General features: G+C 58.1%; 2 protein-coding genes across 4 annotated transcripts; one reads left to right on the top strand and one right to left on the bottom strand.

Moving 5' to 3' along the window:
* Positions 1–351: 351 nt before the first annotated feature.
* On the bottom strand, positions 352–14834 carry NLGN2 (neuroligin 2). 3 transcript variants are annotated; one of them, XM_086359201.1, is made up of 8 exons: positions 14707–14834; positions 11579–11711; positions 7861–7911; positions 5657–5806; positions 5297–5482; positions 4986–5178; positions 4035–4631; positions 352–3271 (listed from the first exon to the last, which is right to left on the bottom strand). In XM_086359201.1, exons 2-8 carry the CDS (start codon positions 11682–11684, stop codon positions 2398–2400), a joined length of 2157 nt encoding a protein of 718 aa, XP_086215327.1. In that variant the 5' UTR covers positions 11685–11711; positions 14707–14834; the 3' UTR covers positions 352–2397. The 3 variants fall into 3 exon arrangements, with proteins under 3 accessions (XP_086215327.1, XP_086215325.1, XP_086215326.1); XM_086359199.1 differs by lacking the exon at positions 14707–14834 and having other exon boundaries at positions 11579–12470; XM_086359200.1 differs by lacking the exons at positions 7861–7911; positions 14707–14834 and having other exon boundaries at positions 11579–12472.
* A 1390-nt stretch (positions 14835–16224) lies between these two features.
* On the top strand, positions 16225–17341 carry TMEM256 (transmembrane protein 256). The gene is made up of 4 exons (XM_086359254.1): positions 16225–16330; positions 16639–16670; positions 16924–17004; positions 17108–17341. The coding sequence occupies exons 1-4, from the start codon at positions 16246–16248 to the stop codon at positions 17249–17251; spliced, it is 342 nt and encodes a 113-aa protein (XP_086215380.1). The 5' UTR covers positions 16225–16245; the 3' UTR covers positions 17252–17341.
* The last annotated feature ends 1027 nt before the right edge of the window (positions 17342–18368 follow it).

The raw sequence follows: 18368 nt of genomic DNA on the forward strand, positions 1-18368 counted from the left end.
GTCTTAGCAGAGACCAAACCCTACACCTTGCATGCCTCTCCTAGAGTCAGCCACAGGCAGCATCCTGTGGGCTCTCTGGCCTGCCTGGTGTCTGCCCCCATCAGTCCCCTCCTGGTCCTCTATGCCAGGCTCTGACCCCTCCATAGACACTGGTTCTGATCTTAACTCCCCAAACAACCCCACTGCCATGACAACCACACCCCAGCACCCACTGCCCATTTCTCTCAGACCTCCTCACTGAAAAGGGTTGGACCCTCTTCTCCTACCCCTTCACAGGCCGAGTCACTTCTCCAAAGTTTGTTTCTTTGAAGCCCCCCAGCCCCACCTTCTAACATAACAGCAGGCAAAACCAACAGTTAAACTTTTGTATTTACAATATTCTCTTCATCTTTTGCCAGGTTTAAAAATGTGTACAGAGCCGCAAAGGGTTGGGATAGGGACATGGGATTGTCAGGGAATTGTTCTGGGGAGAGGGGCTGGGCATTGGAGTCCGTGGCTGAATCATGGGGTCCCCCAGCCCCCCTCCCATGCCCCAACTTGGGGGGCATCTGTCTACAGGGTTCAGGGCCCAGGTCCCTAGCATTTAGAGGGCATGGCTGTTTGGAAAGGAGCTAGCCCAGGCAGGGGAAGGGGAGGGAAAAGAACCAAGTTTCCATGGGTGAAGGTGGGGGCAGAAGGGACAGTCAGGAGGCAAAGTTCTGGGGAGCCAAGATGAGGGATTCTGAAACTGGGTGTCAGTGGAAGACAGCACTCCACCCCTGACTCACATTTGGCACTAACGAACCCACGAAATGCCAGCAGACAAGGATTTACTCTTCTCCGCTGGCGTCCCTTGAAACCCTTCCCGACACGGTTCTCTTCCCCAGAGGCCCAAACCCTTTCTCTTTGGGCAGTCACCTTACACGCGTCCTTTCAAAATCAAATTCTTCCTGCTGGTGTCTGCCTAAGCCCCGTCCCCCACTGCCCCCTCCATCTGTTCCTCAGTACAGCTGACCCCATTCTCTCCCCAACCTGTCCCAGGAAGCCTTTCTCTCCTGCTCTCCTCCTCTCTCCTCTGTTCCTTTCCTTCAGCCCAGGGGAGCAAGGCGGGAGTGGGGGGGGCGGTGCAGGTCAAAGGAAGGGGTGGGCAGCTGCAGGAAGGAGCTGGTTGGACACCAGGAAGGGATGGCTTCCTGGGGGGACAGCGATGCGGGGAGGCAGAAGAGAGGCCGAGAGGGAGGGATGACACGTGGCAAGAAGAGGGACACAGGCGGGACCCCTTAGGCTGCCACCTTCCCCCTCCTGTATCCCACCTGCCCAGGTTTACTTGGCTGGGCCCAGGACTGGGGGGTCCTTGCCACACTTTGGGGGTATTCCCCCCTCAAACCCACCTCACTGGTTTGGCACAGATGAGCAATGGCCTGAGGGAAGGGCTGTCCTCAGATTGCAGTGAGGGCTTTGGTCAAACCATGCACAGCCTCTGTGGGTGGCAGGTGCCACACTCACCCTCCGCCCCCCAGCTTCCCTCCAAGGAAGGGAGGGAGGGAGGGGCAGAGGGACCCCCGCCCCAGGGCTTGTCCATCCCCCTCAGTTTCTGTCAGTCTGAAGTCTGTTCCCACCTGCTGTGTGAGAAGTGCTGGGCCTGAGGTCGGGAAGACGCAGGGAAATGCTGGAGAGAAAGGGGCTGTCTGCATGGGAAAACATACATCCACATGCAAGAACATGATTCCACTCAGAAATGCGACCTGGGCCCATGGGAAGACACAGTCCCAGGCAGCACAAGATTGCAGGGTCTCCTCCCTGCCCCCCACAGCAGGGACTCTGTGTCTGGTGGAAGGCAAGGCCTGCCTGGGAAGACCTGCTTCACCTCATTTGTGCCAAGGGGGGATACACATGCTTCGCTGGGGGTGGGAGGGGATGGGGGTGGGGCGGGAGGGGGAGCTGTGATTTATTTCTTCGGTACTTCCCGGGCACCACCCTGTGTCATCTGGTGGCCAGGGGTCTCTGTTTGTCAACACACCACTTCCAGGGTCTCCAGGGGGTGGGAGGAAGGAGCAGTGGGGAGAAGGCATGAGGGAACAGAATTCTGGGGTACAAATCCCCGCAGGAATTCTCTGAGGGAGCCAACATGTGTCCAGGGTGGCCAAAAAAAACTTCACCCTGCACATGGGAAAACACACCCCCTCGTGAGAAAGCACACCTCCGTGTGGGGGTCCCAACAGAGGGGAGAAAACACCCGCCCCCAGTTGTTCAAAGGCCCAGGTCCGGAGAAGATAAAGGGCCTCTCTGCTCGGGAGAGACGCATTGCCGTGAGAAAACCCATGTCCACCTAATGCTCGTCCACGTGTGAAAGCTCCACACGAGAAAAGCCTGTTGCATCTGGGAGGGCAGGGGAGGGGTTCCTCCCCGAGCCGCCCCCTATACCCGAGTGGTGGAATGGGGGTGGGGGAGCGTGTTGTTGTGGCTGGTAGCTGTGGGGGGCGGCGGGGGGAAGGGCCCGAAGGGATGGAGGGAGGGGGGCGGCGGGGGAGGGGGTGGCCCCAGGCCGCTGGGCAGCAGGGTCAGGGCCCCGGGGGCCAAGAGAGGCACGTCGTCCGGCGCCCGGCGCAGGGCCAGAGTGTAGTCGGGTGGGCAGGCGGGGCGCAGGGCCTCTGCAGGGTCCGCCCCAACGCCCCCGCCCCGCTTCAGCTGAAGTGACACCAGCTCCTCCTCGGGTGGCAGCTCGCGGCCGGCAGCGGGGAGCAGGGGGCCCCCGCCGGGCACCCCAGAGCCCGAGCCACCGGGGGGACTGAGCCGCCGGCACCGCAGCTCCTGCCGCCGGTCCCTCTTGTAGTAGAGGGCGGCAAAGGCGAGGATGTTGAGGAAGAGGAGCGAGGCACCCACGGCCACGGTGACGCTGAGCTCCGTGGAGTAGTCTCGGGAGTCCCCGGGGAAACGGTCGTAGGCCCGGGGGCCCGGCTCGGGCTCGGGCTCGGGCGGCAGGGTGGCGGGGGGCGGCGGGCGGCGCGTGCCCGGGGCGCCGGGGGGCGGGCGAGGCGGCCAGCGCGTGGCGTAGGGCGGCAGGCGCGTGGTGGTGGTGAAGAGCTCCGTGTGCAGATTGTGCAGGTGCGGCACGAGCTCCAGCCAGAAGGCCACCTTGTTGGCCCGGTAGTTGTCGCGCACGCGCGGCTTCAGACCGATGTGCAGGTACTGCTTCTCTTTGCTGTTGAACTTGCTCCACACCACCTCCTCGAAGCGGTTGGGCTTGGTGTGGATGAACTTGGTGTCCTGTGGCACCGGCTGGTTGGGGTCGCTGTGGACACAGGTGGGCAGGGAAAGGAGTGAGGATGAGGTCCTGATGAGAAGCGGGGAGGCTGTGGGACCCACGGGAAGTGGGATGGGCAGAGATGCAGAGAGCTGGGGAGACAGGAAGAGAGGCAGAGAGAGACAGACACGAAGAGACAGAGACACTGCCAGAGACGGAGATAGGTAGACAAATAGGGATGAAGCCAGACTGCCAGAGAGACGGCCTGAGATGACGCCAGAGGGACAGAGAGGACAGACGGACAGACCGCCAGTGACACAGGCAGAGTGAATGAGATAGAGACATATGGAAACAGAGAGACAAAAGCCCATGAGAGGCAGCTGGGGGTGGGGGGAAGCAGTGAGCAAAGAGTAAGCAGATCAAAAAGAGCAGAGATATTGATGGACTTCAGGAGAGAGAGCTAGAGACAGCAATAGAGAGAGAGAGATACAAACTCTTATACACATACTCAGAAACACAGACGGGAGAACTCAGAGGAGAAAGAGAGTGGTGTATGGGTATGCAAAGGCAGACACAGAGCCAAAGCCATCAAGTTGAGCCCACCCGCCGGAATGACCTCTTGGTCCAACATTTCTGAATCTCCAACACGCACAGAGGAGCTGTCCGGCAGGTGCCTGAGTCGAGAAGGTGAGAGCGCCTTGATGGAGAAATGATGGCCGTGTGATGAAGAGGGAGAGAAGGGGCTGAGGATGGAGGGTGCGTGTGTGCCCTGACCTGCAGGGGTGCCCCACCCAGCCCCTCTGGCCCTCACCCAGTCTTGGCGAAGTTGGTCCAGTAGGTCATGACCACGGCACTGAGCATGACGTCATTCTTGGAGAAGTTGCAGGGGAAGAGGTCGGTGGCACCCACCATGGGCACACCAAAGACATAGGGTAGCTCATCCCCATGCGCTGCATCCGCCCACTCGGGCCGGCCCTCAGCCTGGCAGTGGTGGTAGAAGGTGTAAAAGTAGACAGGGGACTGGTAGTCAGCGTGCAGCTTGGCGGTGGCCACAGCCGGTGCCACCCACTGGTGGTCGGTAAAGAGTGCCAGCAGGGTCTTGCGCCGCATCTCGCCGTTGTCCCGGTCGGCCCAGTCCGTGTACATGAACTTGATGGTCTCCCGTAGCACATCCTTGCCCTCTGGGTAGCCGTACAGGTTGTCCACGAAGTTGGAGACCGTGAAGTCGAAGGCGCTGGCGGACACGCCATCCTCGCTCTCTGCCGAGTCCTCCACGAACTTGAGGCCCTCTCCCTGGTTGACCCCAATGAGCATGTCGTAGTTGAGGAATTCTCCCTGCTGCATGAGGATCTCAGGGTCGTCAGGGACGACATCACCGTCCACCACAGGCCCAAAGGCAATGTGGTAGCTGGGGAGAAGACGTCAAGGTCATGTCACCTGTTGGCTGGCCTCCTCTCCACCCACAGCCTGCTGAGCCCTCTGCTTGGAAGACCTTTTCCCCTAGTTAAAATCTTCAGGGCCCTTTCAGGGCACCTGGCCTCTCAGGAAGTCCTCCCTGAAGCACTTCCTGGCGTCTGGTGCACCCAGGCTCTGTTTAGGCACCTCTGCTTTGGAAAAGCTTCCGGGGGAAGGTAGGTCCATGGGAGAGGCCTGAAGTCCACCTCCCCTGGCTAAATGGACAGCCTGTGACCCGCAGGCACCTTCCACCCTCAACCTCCTTGGACCCAGCAAGGAGAGTGGGGGCCTGGACCCAGCCCCATACCGGGCAGGCTGCACGTCCTGGTCCACCAGCTCCCGAGAGGGCTTCCGGCGCAGACACTCCACAGCCTCGGCGCTGTCCTCCCGGTCACAGCCCACCTTGGCAGCCAGCAGTCGTGTGTATTTGAGTGGCTGGTAGTTGACAGACCAGCTAGAAATGGCAGTGCCGCTCTGGGCAATGGCCTTCTGGAACAGCCCTGTCAGGACAAGCAGGCTTTAGGCTGGGCTGTATCAGCCCGAGGGAGAAGGGGGACCTGGTAGGGCCAGAGGTTGGGGAAGGGGACAGAAGGGACAGGCTGGGGAGGTGGCTCGTACCTTCCGAGTGGTGGGAGAGGATCAGGAGGTTGACACAGGAGGCTCCTGCCCCAGATCCGAAGATGGTGATGCGTTCAGGGTCCCCCCCGAAGTGGGCGATGTTCTCACTGAGCCAGCGCAGGGCCTGGATCTGGTCTAGGAGCCCATAGTTGCCTTTTGCAGCCTGGTCCCCAGTGCTGAGAAAACCTGGGAGCAGAGGAAGAGAGGGGGCTTCCTGGAGGTGTCATGGCACCCTTGCTCTCTTTCTGGGCATCTCAATCCAGCCCAGAAGCCATTCTGCTTCAGCTGGGTTTAGTGTAATCCTGCCAGCAGGCCCTCCTCCCAGGACTCCAGCCCCTAGAATTGGCTGCCCACCCTCACCGAGCACCCCAAGCCGGTAGTTGAGCGTGGCTACAATGACATTGCCGTAGGCGGCCAAGACGGAGCCATCGAACATGTTCCCCGTGCCCTCCATGTAGGAGCCACCATGCAGAAACAGCATCACTGGCTTCTTCCCGGAGTCCCGGATATCTGTGTGGGGAGGGGGTGGGGGGGATGGGCCAGGGGGTGGGGGACAAGGACACAGTCAGACCAGAAGCAGCACCTCCCAGCTCCCAGGCCTGCTGAGTTCCAGCCGGGAGCTCAGGGGACATGTCACTCCCATCCCTGGGGGGCAAGACCGGATTCCCCTCCCTCCCTCCCCAGCTAGCCCTGGCAGAAGTTCCCTCCCCACCTCCTGCCAGCCTGCCCCACAGCACTTCTCCAAATGCCTGGCAGAGCTTTCTAGAAGCCTAACAGAGGCAGGGGTGGGGGGTGGCCCTCCTCAGGGCACCTGCTGGATCCGGGGGAACCCCTCCCCACACACACACAGCAAATCTCCTTCCTGCTCCTAGGAAGCATGAGCTCCCAAGGCTGGCACTAGAGCTAGAGATGCTGGGAGGGTCCTGGCGTTTCCTCAGACTCAGGCCTTGGGCCTCAGCTCCACATGGTAGCCTGGTCTGTGGGTGAGGGGGTGCCAGGCCCTAGGGTCCCTGGGGGCTTGGTCTCCTCCCCGCCCTAATTCCTTTCTAGGTCACCTCCCAAGTTACCATGGCAACCCCCAGCCTAATTACTGTGGCAGGAGGAGGCAGGGTGGGAAAGAGCCTAGTTAATGAAGCCAGGGTACAGCTCACTAGTCTGGGCCCCCGAAACCAGCCTGAGCCCTGAGTTCTGGACCCCTCTCTTGCCCGGTCCCCAAAGGATCCCATGATCACTGCCATATGGAGTAGGCCCTTGGGGCACTTCAGACTGGACTGGAGGGTAACTAATTCCAGAAGAGGGTGGGAGTCTGAGAGGGCTTGTCAGGGTCCCTGCCCCTGCAGCTCCTCCAGATGGAGCCACAATACTTCCAGGCCGTCCTCTCTCGACACTTGCCATCTCTGACCAGCCTAGGCAATCGGCAAACAAGAGCCAAGCCTGGGCCTCCACAGCTGGTCCCTAGCACCTCTGCCTGTCTCCCTCATTCCACTGGAAACTTCCCTCCTGGCAGAAGGTCAACCAACAGGTCACTAAGAGACTCCCCTCTACCCTGGATCTCTTCGGACCCTCTCTGCCACCTCCTTCCACCTGACTTTGGCCAGAAGCTCCTAGGTGGGCGGTGCCCTCCCCCAATCCTGTTTTTCCCTCAGTTCCTGAACCTCCAGTGGCCTTCCAGGTTCAGGCTGGTCTCCTTCCCTCCGAGGTCCTGTCCTAAATGTCCTCAGTCCGTCCCCTTCTCCCCACCCAGCACCTCCACTTCCAGTGTGGGGGGAGGGGGAGTCGGAAAGGGAAGGAGCAGGAAGAGGGGCTGGGGCAACAAGAATTCAAAACCAACAACAAAAAAACAGGATCAAGAAAGAACAAAGAAAAAAAACAACAACCAAAAAGCAAGAAGCTCTGGGGCAGATTCAACAAGAAAAGAAAAACAAAAAACAAAAAACAAAAAAGATCCATTTTTGGAAAAAAAGGAAAAAAGAAAAAAGTTCTTTGCACTTTTTCAAAATTTTGTGGTGAAACTTCAAGATATTGGGCCCTGTTTTCAAAAATTTCCAAATTCTTTAATTTGCTTCAAATATGTGTTTCTGCATCGGACAGGCTTTTTTTTTTTTTTTTTTGGAAATCGTAGCGATGTTTCAATTGTGTCATCAATTTGCCAACTTGAAATTTTTTTTTTGACTGGTGTTTTGTTCCAAATTAAAATTGTCTTTTCAAATGTTACATTTCACAAGTTTCAGAACAGTTCAAATTTCTGTCAAACTAAACATTTTATCCAATTCTTTGTTTTTTTGTTTTTTTTTCCCTGACATTCCAATTTCTTTTTTCACTTTATTTTCGCCATGTTTAAGCTTTTCTTGCTGGTTTTCTAGTGGGTCCAACATTGTTCAAATTTCGTTTGAAGTTTTCATAATTCTTTTTTCCAATTATTACAAATTTTTCTTTTCTTTTTCGTTTTTAGTTGGGAAAACAACTGAGGGGCCTTGAGAGCTGTGGGGGCATTTAGTTAGGGGCAGGGCCGAGAACGTCCTCGTATCAGCAACCACATGCAGCAGCGGGATTTTTAAATCTACCTGTGTCTGGCGGATTGAGCGTCGCCTCGTCACGTTTTTTTGTGAGCGGACCTAAGACCGGGAACACAAAACAGAGAAAAAAGGACAATTTTGTGGGGAAAGATGGGAGTCGGGGGGAGGTGGTGGATGGGGAGGGGAGGAGAGAAAGCAGAAAAGGGGAGGGTGAGGGGCAGAAAAAATAAGCCAAAAAAAGCAAAATTTGTTTGCAAGAAAAAGAAACCAAGAAAAGAGAAAAACGTTTCTACAACCCAAATTTTGTTCCCCTCCCCGGAAAAAGTCATGCCCCAAAGAAAAGGCTGGTTTTGTGGGGGGGGTGGGGTGCCTGAGTGGGCTGAGGCCTGTCTTAAGATATATTGACTTGGCTGGAAAGGATTTGGCTTGTCCAAGTGTTTGCTAATTGCTGGAAATGAAACGGTGTTAGAGGTGGGGGTGGGTGGGAGGGGAGGGGAAACCAACCCAGGAGCCTGGGAGCCCAAGGCCAGCTGTGCTCCCCCCAAAAGGGGGTGGCCACCACTCAGGCAGGCCCTCTTCAGGACCAGCCAAGCACCTGCCTGCTCCCCCAGGCTGTAGACAGGAGGGGTTGCAGCAGAAAGAACTCTGCCTCTCTCTGGACCAATCTGGAGGGCAGAGGGTAGTTTGGAATTGGGGCAGCCCAAACCCACAGCTCATGGCCCCTGAAAGCCCTTAGCTTTCCACTGGCAGGCAGGGAGGGGAGGTCAGTGAGCACTGCCTGCCCACCTTCCCAGCCTCTCACCAGCCAGCATTTCACTTCCATCCACACAGACGAGCCTGACTCTCATCCCATATCCCCAGTGTGGGGCGAAGCAGGGAAAGGGGTCATCAGGTCTTGCCCTCCACTCCACCGCTTCCCTCTGACCCCCCTCCCCAACCTCATCCCTTACCCAGGTCTGCTGTCCTCCCCCCGACAGATGGTAAACTTCCCACCAGGGGCACCAGCCCCCCACCCCGCCACCAATTCCTGCTCTAATGCCAAAAGCCCCCCACCCCAATGGAGGATTCAATCCACAAATAGGGACTAGGAAACACACTGCCCTGACACATAAGGTGCCAGGAGGTGCTGGGAGGCACAAAATGTGTCCCCAGTGGAGGAAAGGCCCCAGACTGGGCTCAGAGTTTGGCTCTAGGCTCCTTGAAGACTGGGGGATCAGTCAAGGGAGAGCTGGAACCCAGAGGTCTGAGGGGTTCCCCCAGGCTGGTCGATTTCTCCCCAGCAGCATGGGGATCAGCATGGGGAGAGATGGGTCAGCAAGGCCAAAGTCAGCCTCTGAAAAGCTCCCCCAAACTGGTGATGATGGCCCCATGAGGACCCATTAGGATCAGGGCCTGTTCTCTGACAAGCTGGGGATGGGGATGAAGTCAGTAGGGCATGTGTGCACGTGAGAATATATTAATATTAAGTGTGCGGGTGTGTGTGTGCCTGAGTCAACCTCTTCCTCCCAGAGCTGGTGTGAAGATTTAGTGAGATCACCTGAATGTGTCAGGCCCCAAGCAGGTCTGCAATAAGCGATGGTTAAAAATACAGAAGGTGTGGGCTTGGGTGGTATGGGGGCAGGGTGGGCAATTTGTGTGGAGGTATTGGGGTGGACAGTAACTCGGTGAGAAGTGCTGGGTGGATGTTTCACATGAGGGGTGATGAGACAATAGCCCACTGAGCAGGGCACTGGTGAAGGGATGGGGGACAGCTTTCTACATGAAGATGTGGGTGGTGAGTCCACAAGTGGAGAGCATTGTGATGGGCGGTCTGTTGGAGGCATGGGGGTGAATGATTCACTGGTAGCAGGGCATTGGGGTAGGTGGTCCATGAGAAGGCAGGGGAAGGTGGAGTGGACAATTCTCATGCTTGCGGTGCTGGGGAATTAGAGAGGATGTCTGGAGTGTATTGGGGTCGTCTATTAGAGTGGCTGGAATCTGAATAGCATTGGAGTAGGAATTTCTGTGCATTGTGTATATGGGTTGCTTGGAGGCGTGGCTCATATGGGGAGGGGTAGTGACAGTGTTGAGGTGCATGAGTGTTCTGTGATTGGCAGGTCCTCTGGGTTCAGGGAGCAAGGCATTGGAGAACCTGACCTGTGAGTAGGGTGCAAGACTGTCACCTGTGTTGTCACAGCCTGAGGTACGAAACTGATGACCTCCGGGCAGGAGTTGGGGTAAGCAATGTCTGAGAGGTGTTGAGAATGCAGGGGACTGTGGTGTGAATGACTGGGTGGAGCATATGGTGCAGGTGCAGAGTTAGTGGGGTGATGGTTTGTGTATGAGTGTTACAAGGCCACAAGATCTATACACCCAGAGATCCTGGGGAGCACAGGTCTATGTGGGTGACAAGGCGCACAACTCCTGAGAAGTGTCGGCATGTGTGCTGTGTGAAGGTGCTGGGAATTTTGATATGTGGGATGCTAGAGCACAAAGTTGGGCTTCCCAGGTGGCTCAGTGGTAAAGAATCCGCCTGCCAACGCAGGAGACGCAGGAGACACGGGATCAATCCCTGAGTTGGGAAGATACCCTGGAGGAGGAAATCGCAACTCACTCCAGTCTTCCTGCCTGGAAAATACCATGGACAGAGGCACCTGGTGGGCTATAGCCCAAGGGGTTGCAAAGAGTCGGACACGACTGAGCAACTGAGCACAGAGCAAAAGGCGAGTGTGCTGGTCGGTTGGATACATGGCCTGAGTGATGAATAGTTGAACTGTCTGGTCTGTAGAGGGACCTGAGTTCATGATGTGGGAGTTTTGGGTGTACAGTGGGGTTCCTGGGTACGAAACCTATTTTTACACTCATTGGAAGACGGCCCATGGGGGAACTTTATGGGAGTGGATGTTCTCTGTGGGTGTCGGGGTGTTTTGGAGCGGTAAATAGGGTGTTAGACGGATAACGTGTTTGTGAGATGGTCTGTGGGGTGGCTGCGGGCCTGCCAGTTGCCCTCTGCTGTGGGCTGCTGGAAAGTGTTGACACTCTGGATGGTCTTGGTGTGCTGAAGGCTGGCTGGCAGGGAACTGTCTGGGGGAGAGTCCTGGGGACTACCAGCAGCTAGTGAACTGGAGAGTTCATTCAAGAACAGCCAGCTCAGAACGCTGGGGAAGGTGTTCTGTTGGGGATGGGTGGGCAGTGCTGTGAGTGGAGGGGCCCTTGGCAAGGAGATTCCCTGATCCTTTGGGAGTGCATAGGGATCAGGGGACAGAGCCTCCTGGGGAAGATGTATTCACCTCAGGTGAGGGGCCCTGTATGTGACAGGACCTCTGCCCATGCTGGCCTGGGGAGAAGGAGTCTTTGCTGTCCTCCAGTGGAGGTGTAGGTAAAGTGCGTACTTGCTGGGGACAAACCCAGGCCTAGGGGGCAGGAGTCAGGGCAGAGCTGGAGTGGCTGTCCTGGCAGCAGATGGATGACTCCACCACCTGATCGCTGCCCCCGCTCCCCCCCTCCCCCGCCCGTGTCCCCTCTGGTTGTGCTTCCGCGGGGAGTGGGTGGGTAAGCCCAGCTTAGTGCCTGCAGCCCTCCCCATGGGCTTTCTAGGCGCACAAAGAGCTTCTGGACTGCCTAGCAGGGACCCGTACCATCCTGGGAGCCCGCAGGGATAAACCGCCCCTCATGGCCCCCCGCGAAGGGCCAGCTCCCTCCCCGGGGCGTGCTGGCGCCAGAGGGTCTGCGTGGACATTTGTGGGCTGTGTCCACCGGGGGCCCGGCCCGGTGCCCGCGCCCTTACCGTCCTCGGTGGGCACGTAGAGGTTGAGGTACAGGCAGTCCTCGCTCTGGTTCTGCACGTAGGTGGCGGCCGCCTCCAGGTTGTCGGTGAACCACACGGGCAGCATGATGGCCGGCAGCGCCCCGTGCAGGTTCTGCGGGCAGGCGGGCGGCAGGGTCGTGGCGTTGCGCACGCCGGGCCACGAGGCGGGGGCCTCGGGCGGCTGAAAGCGGCGGGCGCCCAGGGGGGGCGTGGCGTAGGGCACGCCCAGGAACTGCACGACCGGGCCCAGGATCTCGTTGTTGAGCTCGCGCCGCACGCCGCGCACTCGCCCGTAGGCCGTGTTCACCACTGGGAAGCGCTCCTCCCCGAGGCCGCTGAGACCCAGGCCCGGGCCGCCCGGGGCGCCGCCGCCGGGACCCCCTCCCCCCCGTTGAGCCCCCGCCAGCCCCACCAGACACAGCGCCAGGAGCCACATGCTGATCGGGGGACCCCCCCTCCCTCCCCGGGACCCCCCCCCTCGGAGAGAGAGAGAAGGGGGGGGAGAGGGAGGGAGGCCCCCCTCGCCCCAGGAGGGAGGAGGGGGCGGGGGAAAGGAGGGAGGAGGGGGTTGGGGAGGGACCTGGGTTAGACTGGACAGAGAAGGGGTCTGTTCCTCTCCATGGAGGGGGCGAGGGGTGGGGAAGGGGAAAGAAGTGGGAGAAGGCGAAGGCAGGCCCGACCTGCGGGGAGGAGGGATGGACAGACGGACGGACAGAAAAAGACAGAGGAGAAGTGCAAGAAGGGAAGGGAAATTGGATGGGGCAGACAGGTGGGAATGGGGAAACAGAAGAGATAGGTGGTTAGTGACTCGGAATTCAGACCAAATTGCCCCCCTCCTTCCATCCCCCTGCCCCTTTGGCATCTCCCCCCCACCCCAACCACCCCCCTCCCCTCTGCAGGGACCCATGTAGAAAAGTCTGAGGCTGAGGTGAGGTCAAGAGGTGTTAAATGTCTAGGATAGCCAGAGGGGAAGGAGGGCCAGTTTCCCAGACCACCCAACACACCCCCTTCCAGCAGGGGTCGATCCCTCCCAGGCAGGCTCTCCTCTGGGGACTCAGGAGTCCCACTTCTCACCTCCCTGGGAGGGATGAGATAGACAAGGAAGAGAAAATAAAAATACCAAGTCATTAATTAGCAGGAAGTGGCGGGTTTGTTTATATGTGTTAATTACTCCCGAGCTGTAATTTCATGGCACTGAACCCCCACCCTAGGCCAGACTTGGGCCTTTCTTGGGACTGCACAACCCCAGCACTTTCCCTTTCCTTCAACATCGCATTCTTGAAGGGTCTGTGTAGTGGGGGAGACCCCTCTACTCCAGGCCCTCTTCATTTCTCTCCTCAGAAGTTAAGGTGTCTTGAGGCAGGGTCTAGACAGGGAGGAGATGCTGGAGGGGCAAATCTGGGGACAGAAGTGTGATCCTGCAGCCGGTTGCTGGGCGACGGGATGCTGCCCCGTAATGTTACCTCGGCAACGGGCTGCAGCTTTAACCCCAGAGGGGGAGGGGTCTGGAGGAAGAGGGGAAGGGGCTGGATGGGTTATGGGGTCCATTCAGGGCATGAAGAGGAGAGCAGAGGCGTGAGTCAGAACGCTGGAGTTTCCCCCAGTCTTAGCATAAAGGAAGAAGTATACATGTTGGGGGGAGCTGGAGACTGGGGGCAGAGAACCCTAAAATAACCACCTCTTGCCCCTTGTTGGCCAGTCAGAACCTAGCCCTAGTGACCAGGCCTCTGGCTGGAGAGAAGGGGTGCTGGGGTGGGTTTGAGGGCAATCAGATGCACCCATCAACAGTTACCCTTCCACAGTCTTGAACAGCCTTGAGCCCCAGACACCTCTTCCTCCATGCCTGGCATTTTGACCCATAGGGGTAAACCGTTTTGCCCTAGGGGCAAACTATGGCTTCTTTACATCCCCTTCCAGCTCTTCACCTCCTCTTCCCCTTGCCAGCCCCCCACAGTTGCTGTTCTGATGCCTGGGTGCTCAGGGCAGCAGGGGCAGGACACAGGAACAGGTCAGACTAAAGGGGCAGACACCCAGGTCATCTCAACAAGCCCCCGCCCCCCCTCCCCCCCAACAGCCGCCAGAGCTGTTTGCTGACGCGGGGTTTTCAGAGCCAGGCGCCAGCCCGCGGGTGGCTCTCTGCAGGTGTCAATGTATTCCAGAGATGAGGACATGGGAATCCTTACCACACACACCCAGTCATGCCCTCCCTTTCTTCAGGTTCTCTCAAGCTCCTGTTCCCCCGACACCTGGAGGGGGCTTGGAGCTGGCTTCCCAGGTTCTCCTCTGCCTGTGCCAGGCTAGGCTCTGCTTCCATGGCCTTGCTGCCCCCTCCCCCTCCCATGAATAAGGTCTGCCTCTGACCCCCCCTCCTTTAAGGTACTTTAGGCCCCTGGCCTCCTCCCTGCCAGCCTCTCTGCCTTCCTCCCTCCCACTGGAGCCCTCCCCCAGCTCCTCTCCATAGCGCTCACTCAGAGCATCTTTCCGAGGCCTCTTCCAGCTTGCTCCAGCTCTTGCCTTCAGTCTCTCGGCCCTTTTTTCGTCTCTATCTTCTACACCTCCCTTTTGGTGTTTCTCATCTTTCTCTCTCCTTCAAATCCCTTTCCCAAATTTCTCCCTCAAGCCCCTTCTATTTCTCTCTCTCTTTCCCTATATCTGTCTCCCCCATTTTCTCTTCCCTGCTCTCCCCATCTCTGTCTGCCACCTATTCCGCCCCCCCCCACCCCTGGCATCCCTCTGCCTTGCTCGCTCCATTCCTGCCCAGGCCTGACTCCCCCAGCCGGGAGAGTTGAGGGACGGGGGCTCAGGCCGCAGGCACCCCCCTTCTTCCTGCAGTGGGGAAAATGGCTTGGCCGGGAAGGGGAGAAGGAGGGGGAGGGGGAGATGGGAACACACGGGGTCTGTGGGCCCATTCAAAGGATCATTCATGGGCTGGAGAGAGGCAGAGACAAAGAGACCGAGACGCAGAGACACGGCGAGAGCATCCCTAGGCGGAGACACGCAGACAGAGCAGGCTGGGGGAAATGAGGCGCAGGGAGAGAGAGCGGGAGAAGAGAGACCCCACTGGACCGCCACGCAGCCCCCTACACCCGGCCCGGCTTAGCTCCTACCTGGCTCAGCCCTGGGGCCGTGGTGCCTCCATCCAGGGCTCCGAGTAGGGGGCGGACGGGCTTCGGGAGGGGGGCGGCGGCCTGTGAGCACCCGCGGCCCCGCAGGCCCAGCCCCCGCCCGCAGCGCCTCACCCGGCGGGGGAGGGGGTTCGCCCCAGCCCCGGGGGGCGGGGCCGGGATCCAGTCGATCCCCGGGGAAAGGAAAGGTAGGGGATGGGGTCAGGAGGAGCCCAAGAACAGGGAACCCCGCAGTGGGGACGGGGACGGCGGAGGGAGGAGGGAGCAACGGGACAGGACTGGATTGGGGATCCACTGGCTCCGTGGGCTGGCTTCGAGGGGCTAGAAGGCGGTACAGGCGGAGGATCCTACGGGATCGGGTGCGGGAGGAGGAGTCCACGGCAATCCCCAGGGGCCCAAAGCCCGGGAGCGCAGGATCCGCGGTGCAGGGGCAGGGATCCAGCCGGAATCCTCAGGGAGGGGGAGGGATCTAGTCGATCCCGAGGGCGGGCAGGAGGGGGAGGTCCAGGGAGTCGGAGGAGGGCGGGAGCCGAGTCTGGAGCCCCGGGGCGGGGGTCGGCGCGAATCCTAGGAGGGAAATTGGGGGCAAGAGAGAGGCTTCGGGGAACGCTCAGCAGCCGGGAGGCCCGGACTCCTGGCCCCGCGCGCCAGGGCCCTCCCGCCCCGCGTCCATCCCAGCCCGAGAGTGATGATCCGCCGGCGGAGCAGCCGCAGCAGCCCCGCGCGTCACCGCGCGGCCGCCTCCCCCGCCCCCTGCCGAGAGAGCGGCGCACACCCCTTGCTAGCACCCGCCTGCCCGCCCGCCCTCCAGAGTGTGGGGGGGACTGGAGAAGGTGGAAGGGGCGGGAGTGGACAGACCGACGGATGGACGAAGCAGGCCAGGGCAGGGTGGAGACACCCCCCCCGACCCATCCCGTGATCTCCCAGCCTCGGGGGTTCTGGCTATTAGTTGGGGGGCGGGGGTGGTGAACTCTAAGGGGCGGGGCATCACACGAAGAAGGCGGAGCCTTCTGGTCCGGAGGAGGGGCTTTGGTTAATGGGCGTGGTTTAACGATGATGGGTGGGGCTTCGTTATCCGTGGGCCCGCCTCTTTTGGGGAGTGGGTCTGGTTTAAAGCTGAAGAGGAGGAGCTTGTGGGGAAAGGGGCGGAACTTTGCCTAGGGACCGGGATCTTTGGAAATTGACCGGTGGTTGAGGGGGGGAAAGGTGTTAGGAGAGGCTATCAACTTGGAAAGTGGGCCAATCCGTGACGCAAATCCTCTAGTCCCGCCCCCCCACAACCCCGCCTACACTCCTCAGCTCCTTCGCTTTTAATTGGTTCTGGTTTCTCCGCCCGCCAGACGTTTTCGCCACTCAACAGAGGTTTTACAAAGGTCCAAGTACCCGGGTGAGGACCTGGACGCTAAAATGAACACAGCCCGGATTGGGCACCCGTAGACCTTATTTGCATGGGAAATCGGGATTGGCTGGCTTCTTAGGGGGCCCGGGCGGTGTTCGTTCGGCGCGTGACCGTCGACAGCCATGGCGGGTCCTGGGGCTGCTTTCCGCCGCCTGGGTGCCTTCTCCGGAGCTGGGGCCTTAGGCTTGGCCTCCTACGGGGCGCACGGTCAGGGGGCTGGGGATGGAACTGGGATTGTGCTGGGGGAGATCTTTAGGATCTGGTGCAGAGGCAGAGTCCAAAGGAAATGTCGGCCCTCCCATCGACCAGACTGCCCGTGGAACCCTGAACCTTTTAAAAAACCAATCAGCCGGGTCCACTGGGTTCCCAGAACTGTCCGTGCGTGTCTCCACCAATCAGAAGCCTCCTGGGGCTCCCTTTCTCGTCGGCGTCCACCCGGGTCCACCACCACCACAGGAGTGGGGACTGCCTGGGTTGGCGCTAGGACTGGTAACCTTTGCTTCTCCTTTCCACAGGAGCCCAGTTTCCGGATGCCTACGGGAAGGAGGTGAAGTAACCGTGCTGGGGCTCCTCGACTTTGAGACCTCGGAGGGCGCAAAGTCTGGGGTCCCTGAGAGGAGGGGAGGGACGAAGGGTCTTTGGAGTGGCAAGGAATGGAAGTCTGAGGCCTGGGTGCCTCAGAGAAGGGCAAGCTGGGGCTTGAGAGATCGAGTTGGACATTCCTGTCCACTGTGACTCTGTCTCAGCCTCCGGTGTCTTGTGTTGCTTAGGAAGTACCCCCATTTCTTTTTTTCTTACAGCTCTTTGACAAGACCAACAAACACCACTTCTTACACAGCCTGGCCCTGTTAGCGGTACCCCTGTGCAGAAAGCCCCTCTGGGTAATTTCCCCCATCCCCACCCCTAACCCTGACCAAGCCCCACCCATTCCCTCTAACCCGCCGGGTTCTTACTGGCTTGAATTCTGCCTTGTATCTCCTTCAGGCTGGGTTACTGCTAGCTTCTGGAACTACCTTATTCTGCACCACCTTTTACTACCAGGCTCTGAGTGGAGACCCCAGCTTCCAGAATTTGGCTCCTGTGGGAGGGAGCTTGCTACTCTTGGGCTGGCTTGCCTTGGCTCTTTGAGCTTTCTTGTGTTTAATTTCTGGGTTTTGTTTTTGTTTTTTTTTTTAAGAATTGGAGCAGGGAAGGAATTAAAAGAGAAAGGCAAATAAAGAACTTTGGAGTTTTTGTTCATCTAACTTCCTAAAAGAGAAAGGGCAAAAATTGCCAACCTTTGAACTCCTTCCCTTTCCCAAGACCGAATCAGCGAGGCTTGGGTTTGGGTGGAGAGTCACTGTTCACTTCAGGTTAACTTGTTATGAGGTTTTTAAACTGGTGGGCATTAGAGTCATAAAGAACGCTTGAACTAACTCAGATTCTTACCAAAGCCCTCTTCAGGGCCTGGGAATCTATTCTAACAAGCTCATCTTGTGGTACTGATGCTCACTAGCATTAAGACTAGATTTTGGTAGGGTAGTGGTTTTCTGGGGCACCCACTTACTCTAGAAGTCAAGGTTAAGGCAAGGTGGGATGGGAAGTGTGTCATTACTTACAAAATACTTTGGGGTTCAAAGCTGAGACCGAACATCATGTGTTGGGAGTCAGAAAATGCTTCACAGTGCTTGAGATGATTCTTAAAAAGAGCTCTGTTGTGTGGCTGAAACACAGGAAACAAAGAGAAGGAGATAGGAAGGGAGGGGCATGGGGCCACCTGAGTCCTCAGTGTGGGCTGAGTTTCTTAAGGCAGAAAAGGAGTGAGAAAAGGTGGCCAAGCAGGCTGGAGTAGCACCCATGGCAGAGGACTGGATGGTATCTAGGGGACTAATTTTTATTAAAGTGTTCATCAAATGTTGGGTCATGTGTCAGACAAATGTTACAAGGAAATTGAACCAAATGGTTGGACAAGACAGATATTATTTTTCCCTAGTGGGGTTTTCATCTAGTACTGGAAACAGACATTCAACAACTGAACACAAATCTATCACTATGAGATGTGCTATGTGCTTGAAGGAAAAGAATAGGGAGGCCAGAACAGTGGGCAGGGTGTGTCCATTGGGTGTGTCCCTTGAGTTAGGAAGGCCTCACAGAGCAGGGCCCCTTAAGGCTGGAATCAACCATGCACAGAGTGGTGGGGATATGTGGTTTTTGGCAGAAAGAATACCTGGTAAACAGGCTGAGATGGAGCAGTTTGAAATCCTTG

Source organism: Bos grunniens, chromosome 19 (genome assembly GCF_055505025.1).
Source record: "Bos grunniens cultivar Pamir isolate PY7600 chromosome 19, Bosgru_T2T1.0, whole genome shotgun sequence".
In the NCBI taxonomy this organism is placed as follows: Eukaryota; Metazoa; Chordata; class Mammalia; order Artiodactyla; family Bovidae; genus Bos; species Bos grunniens.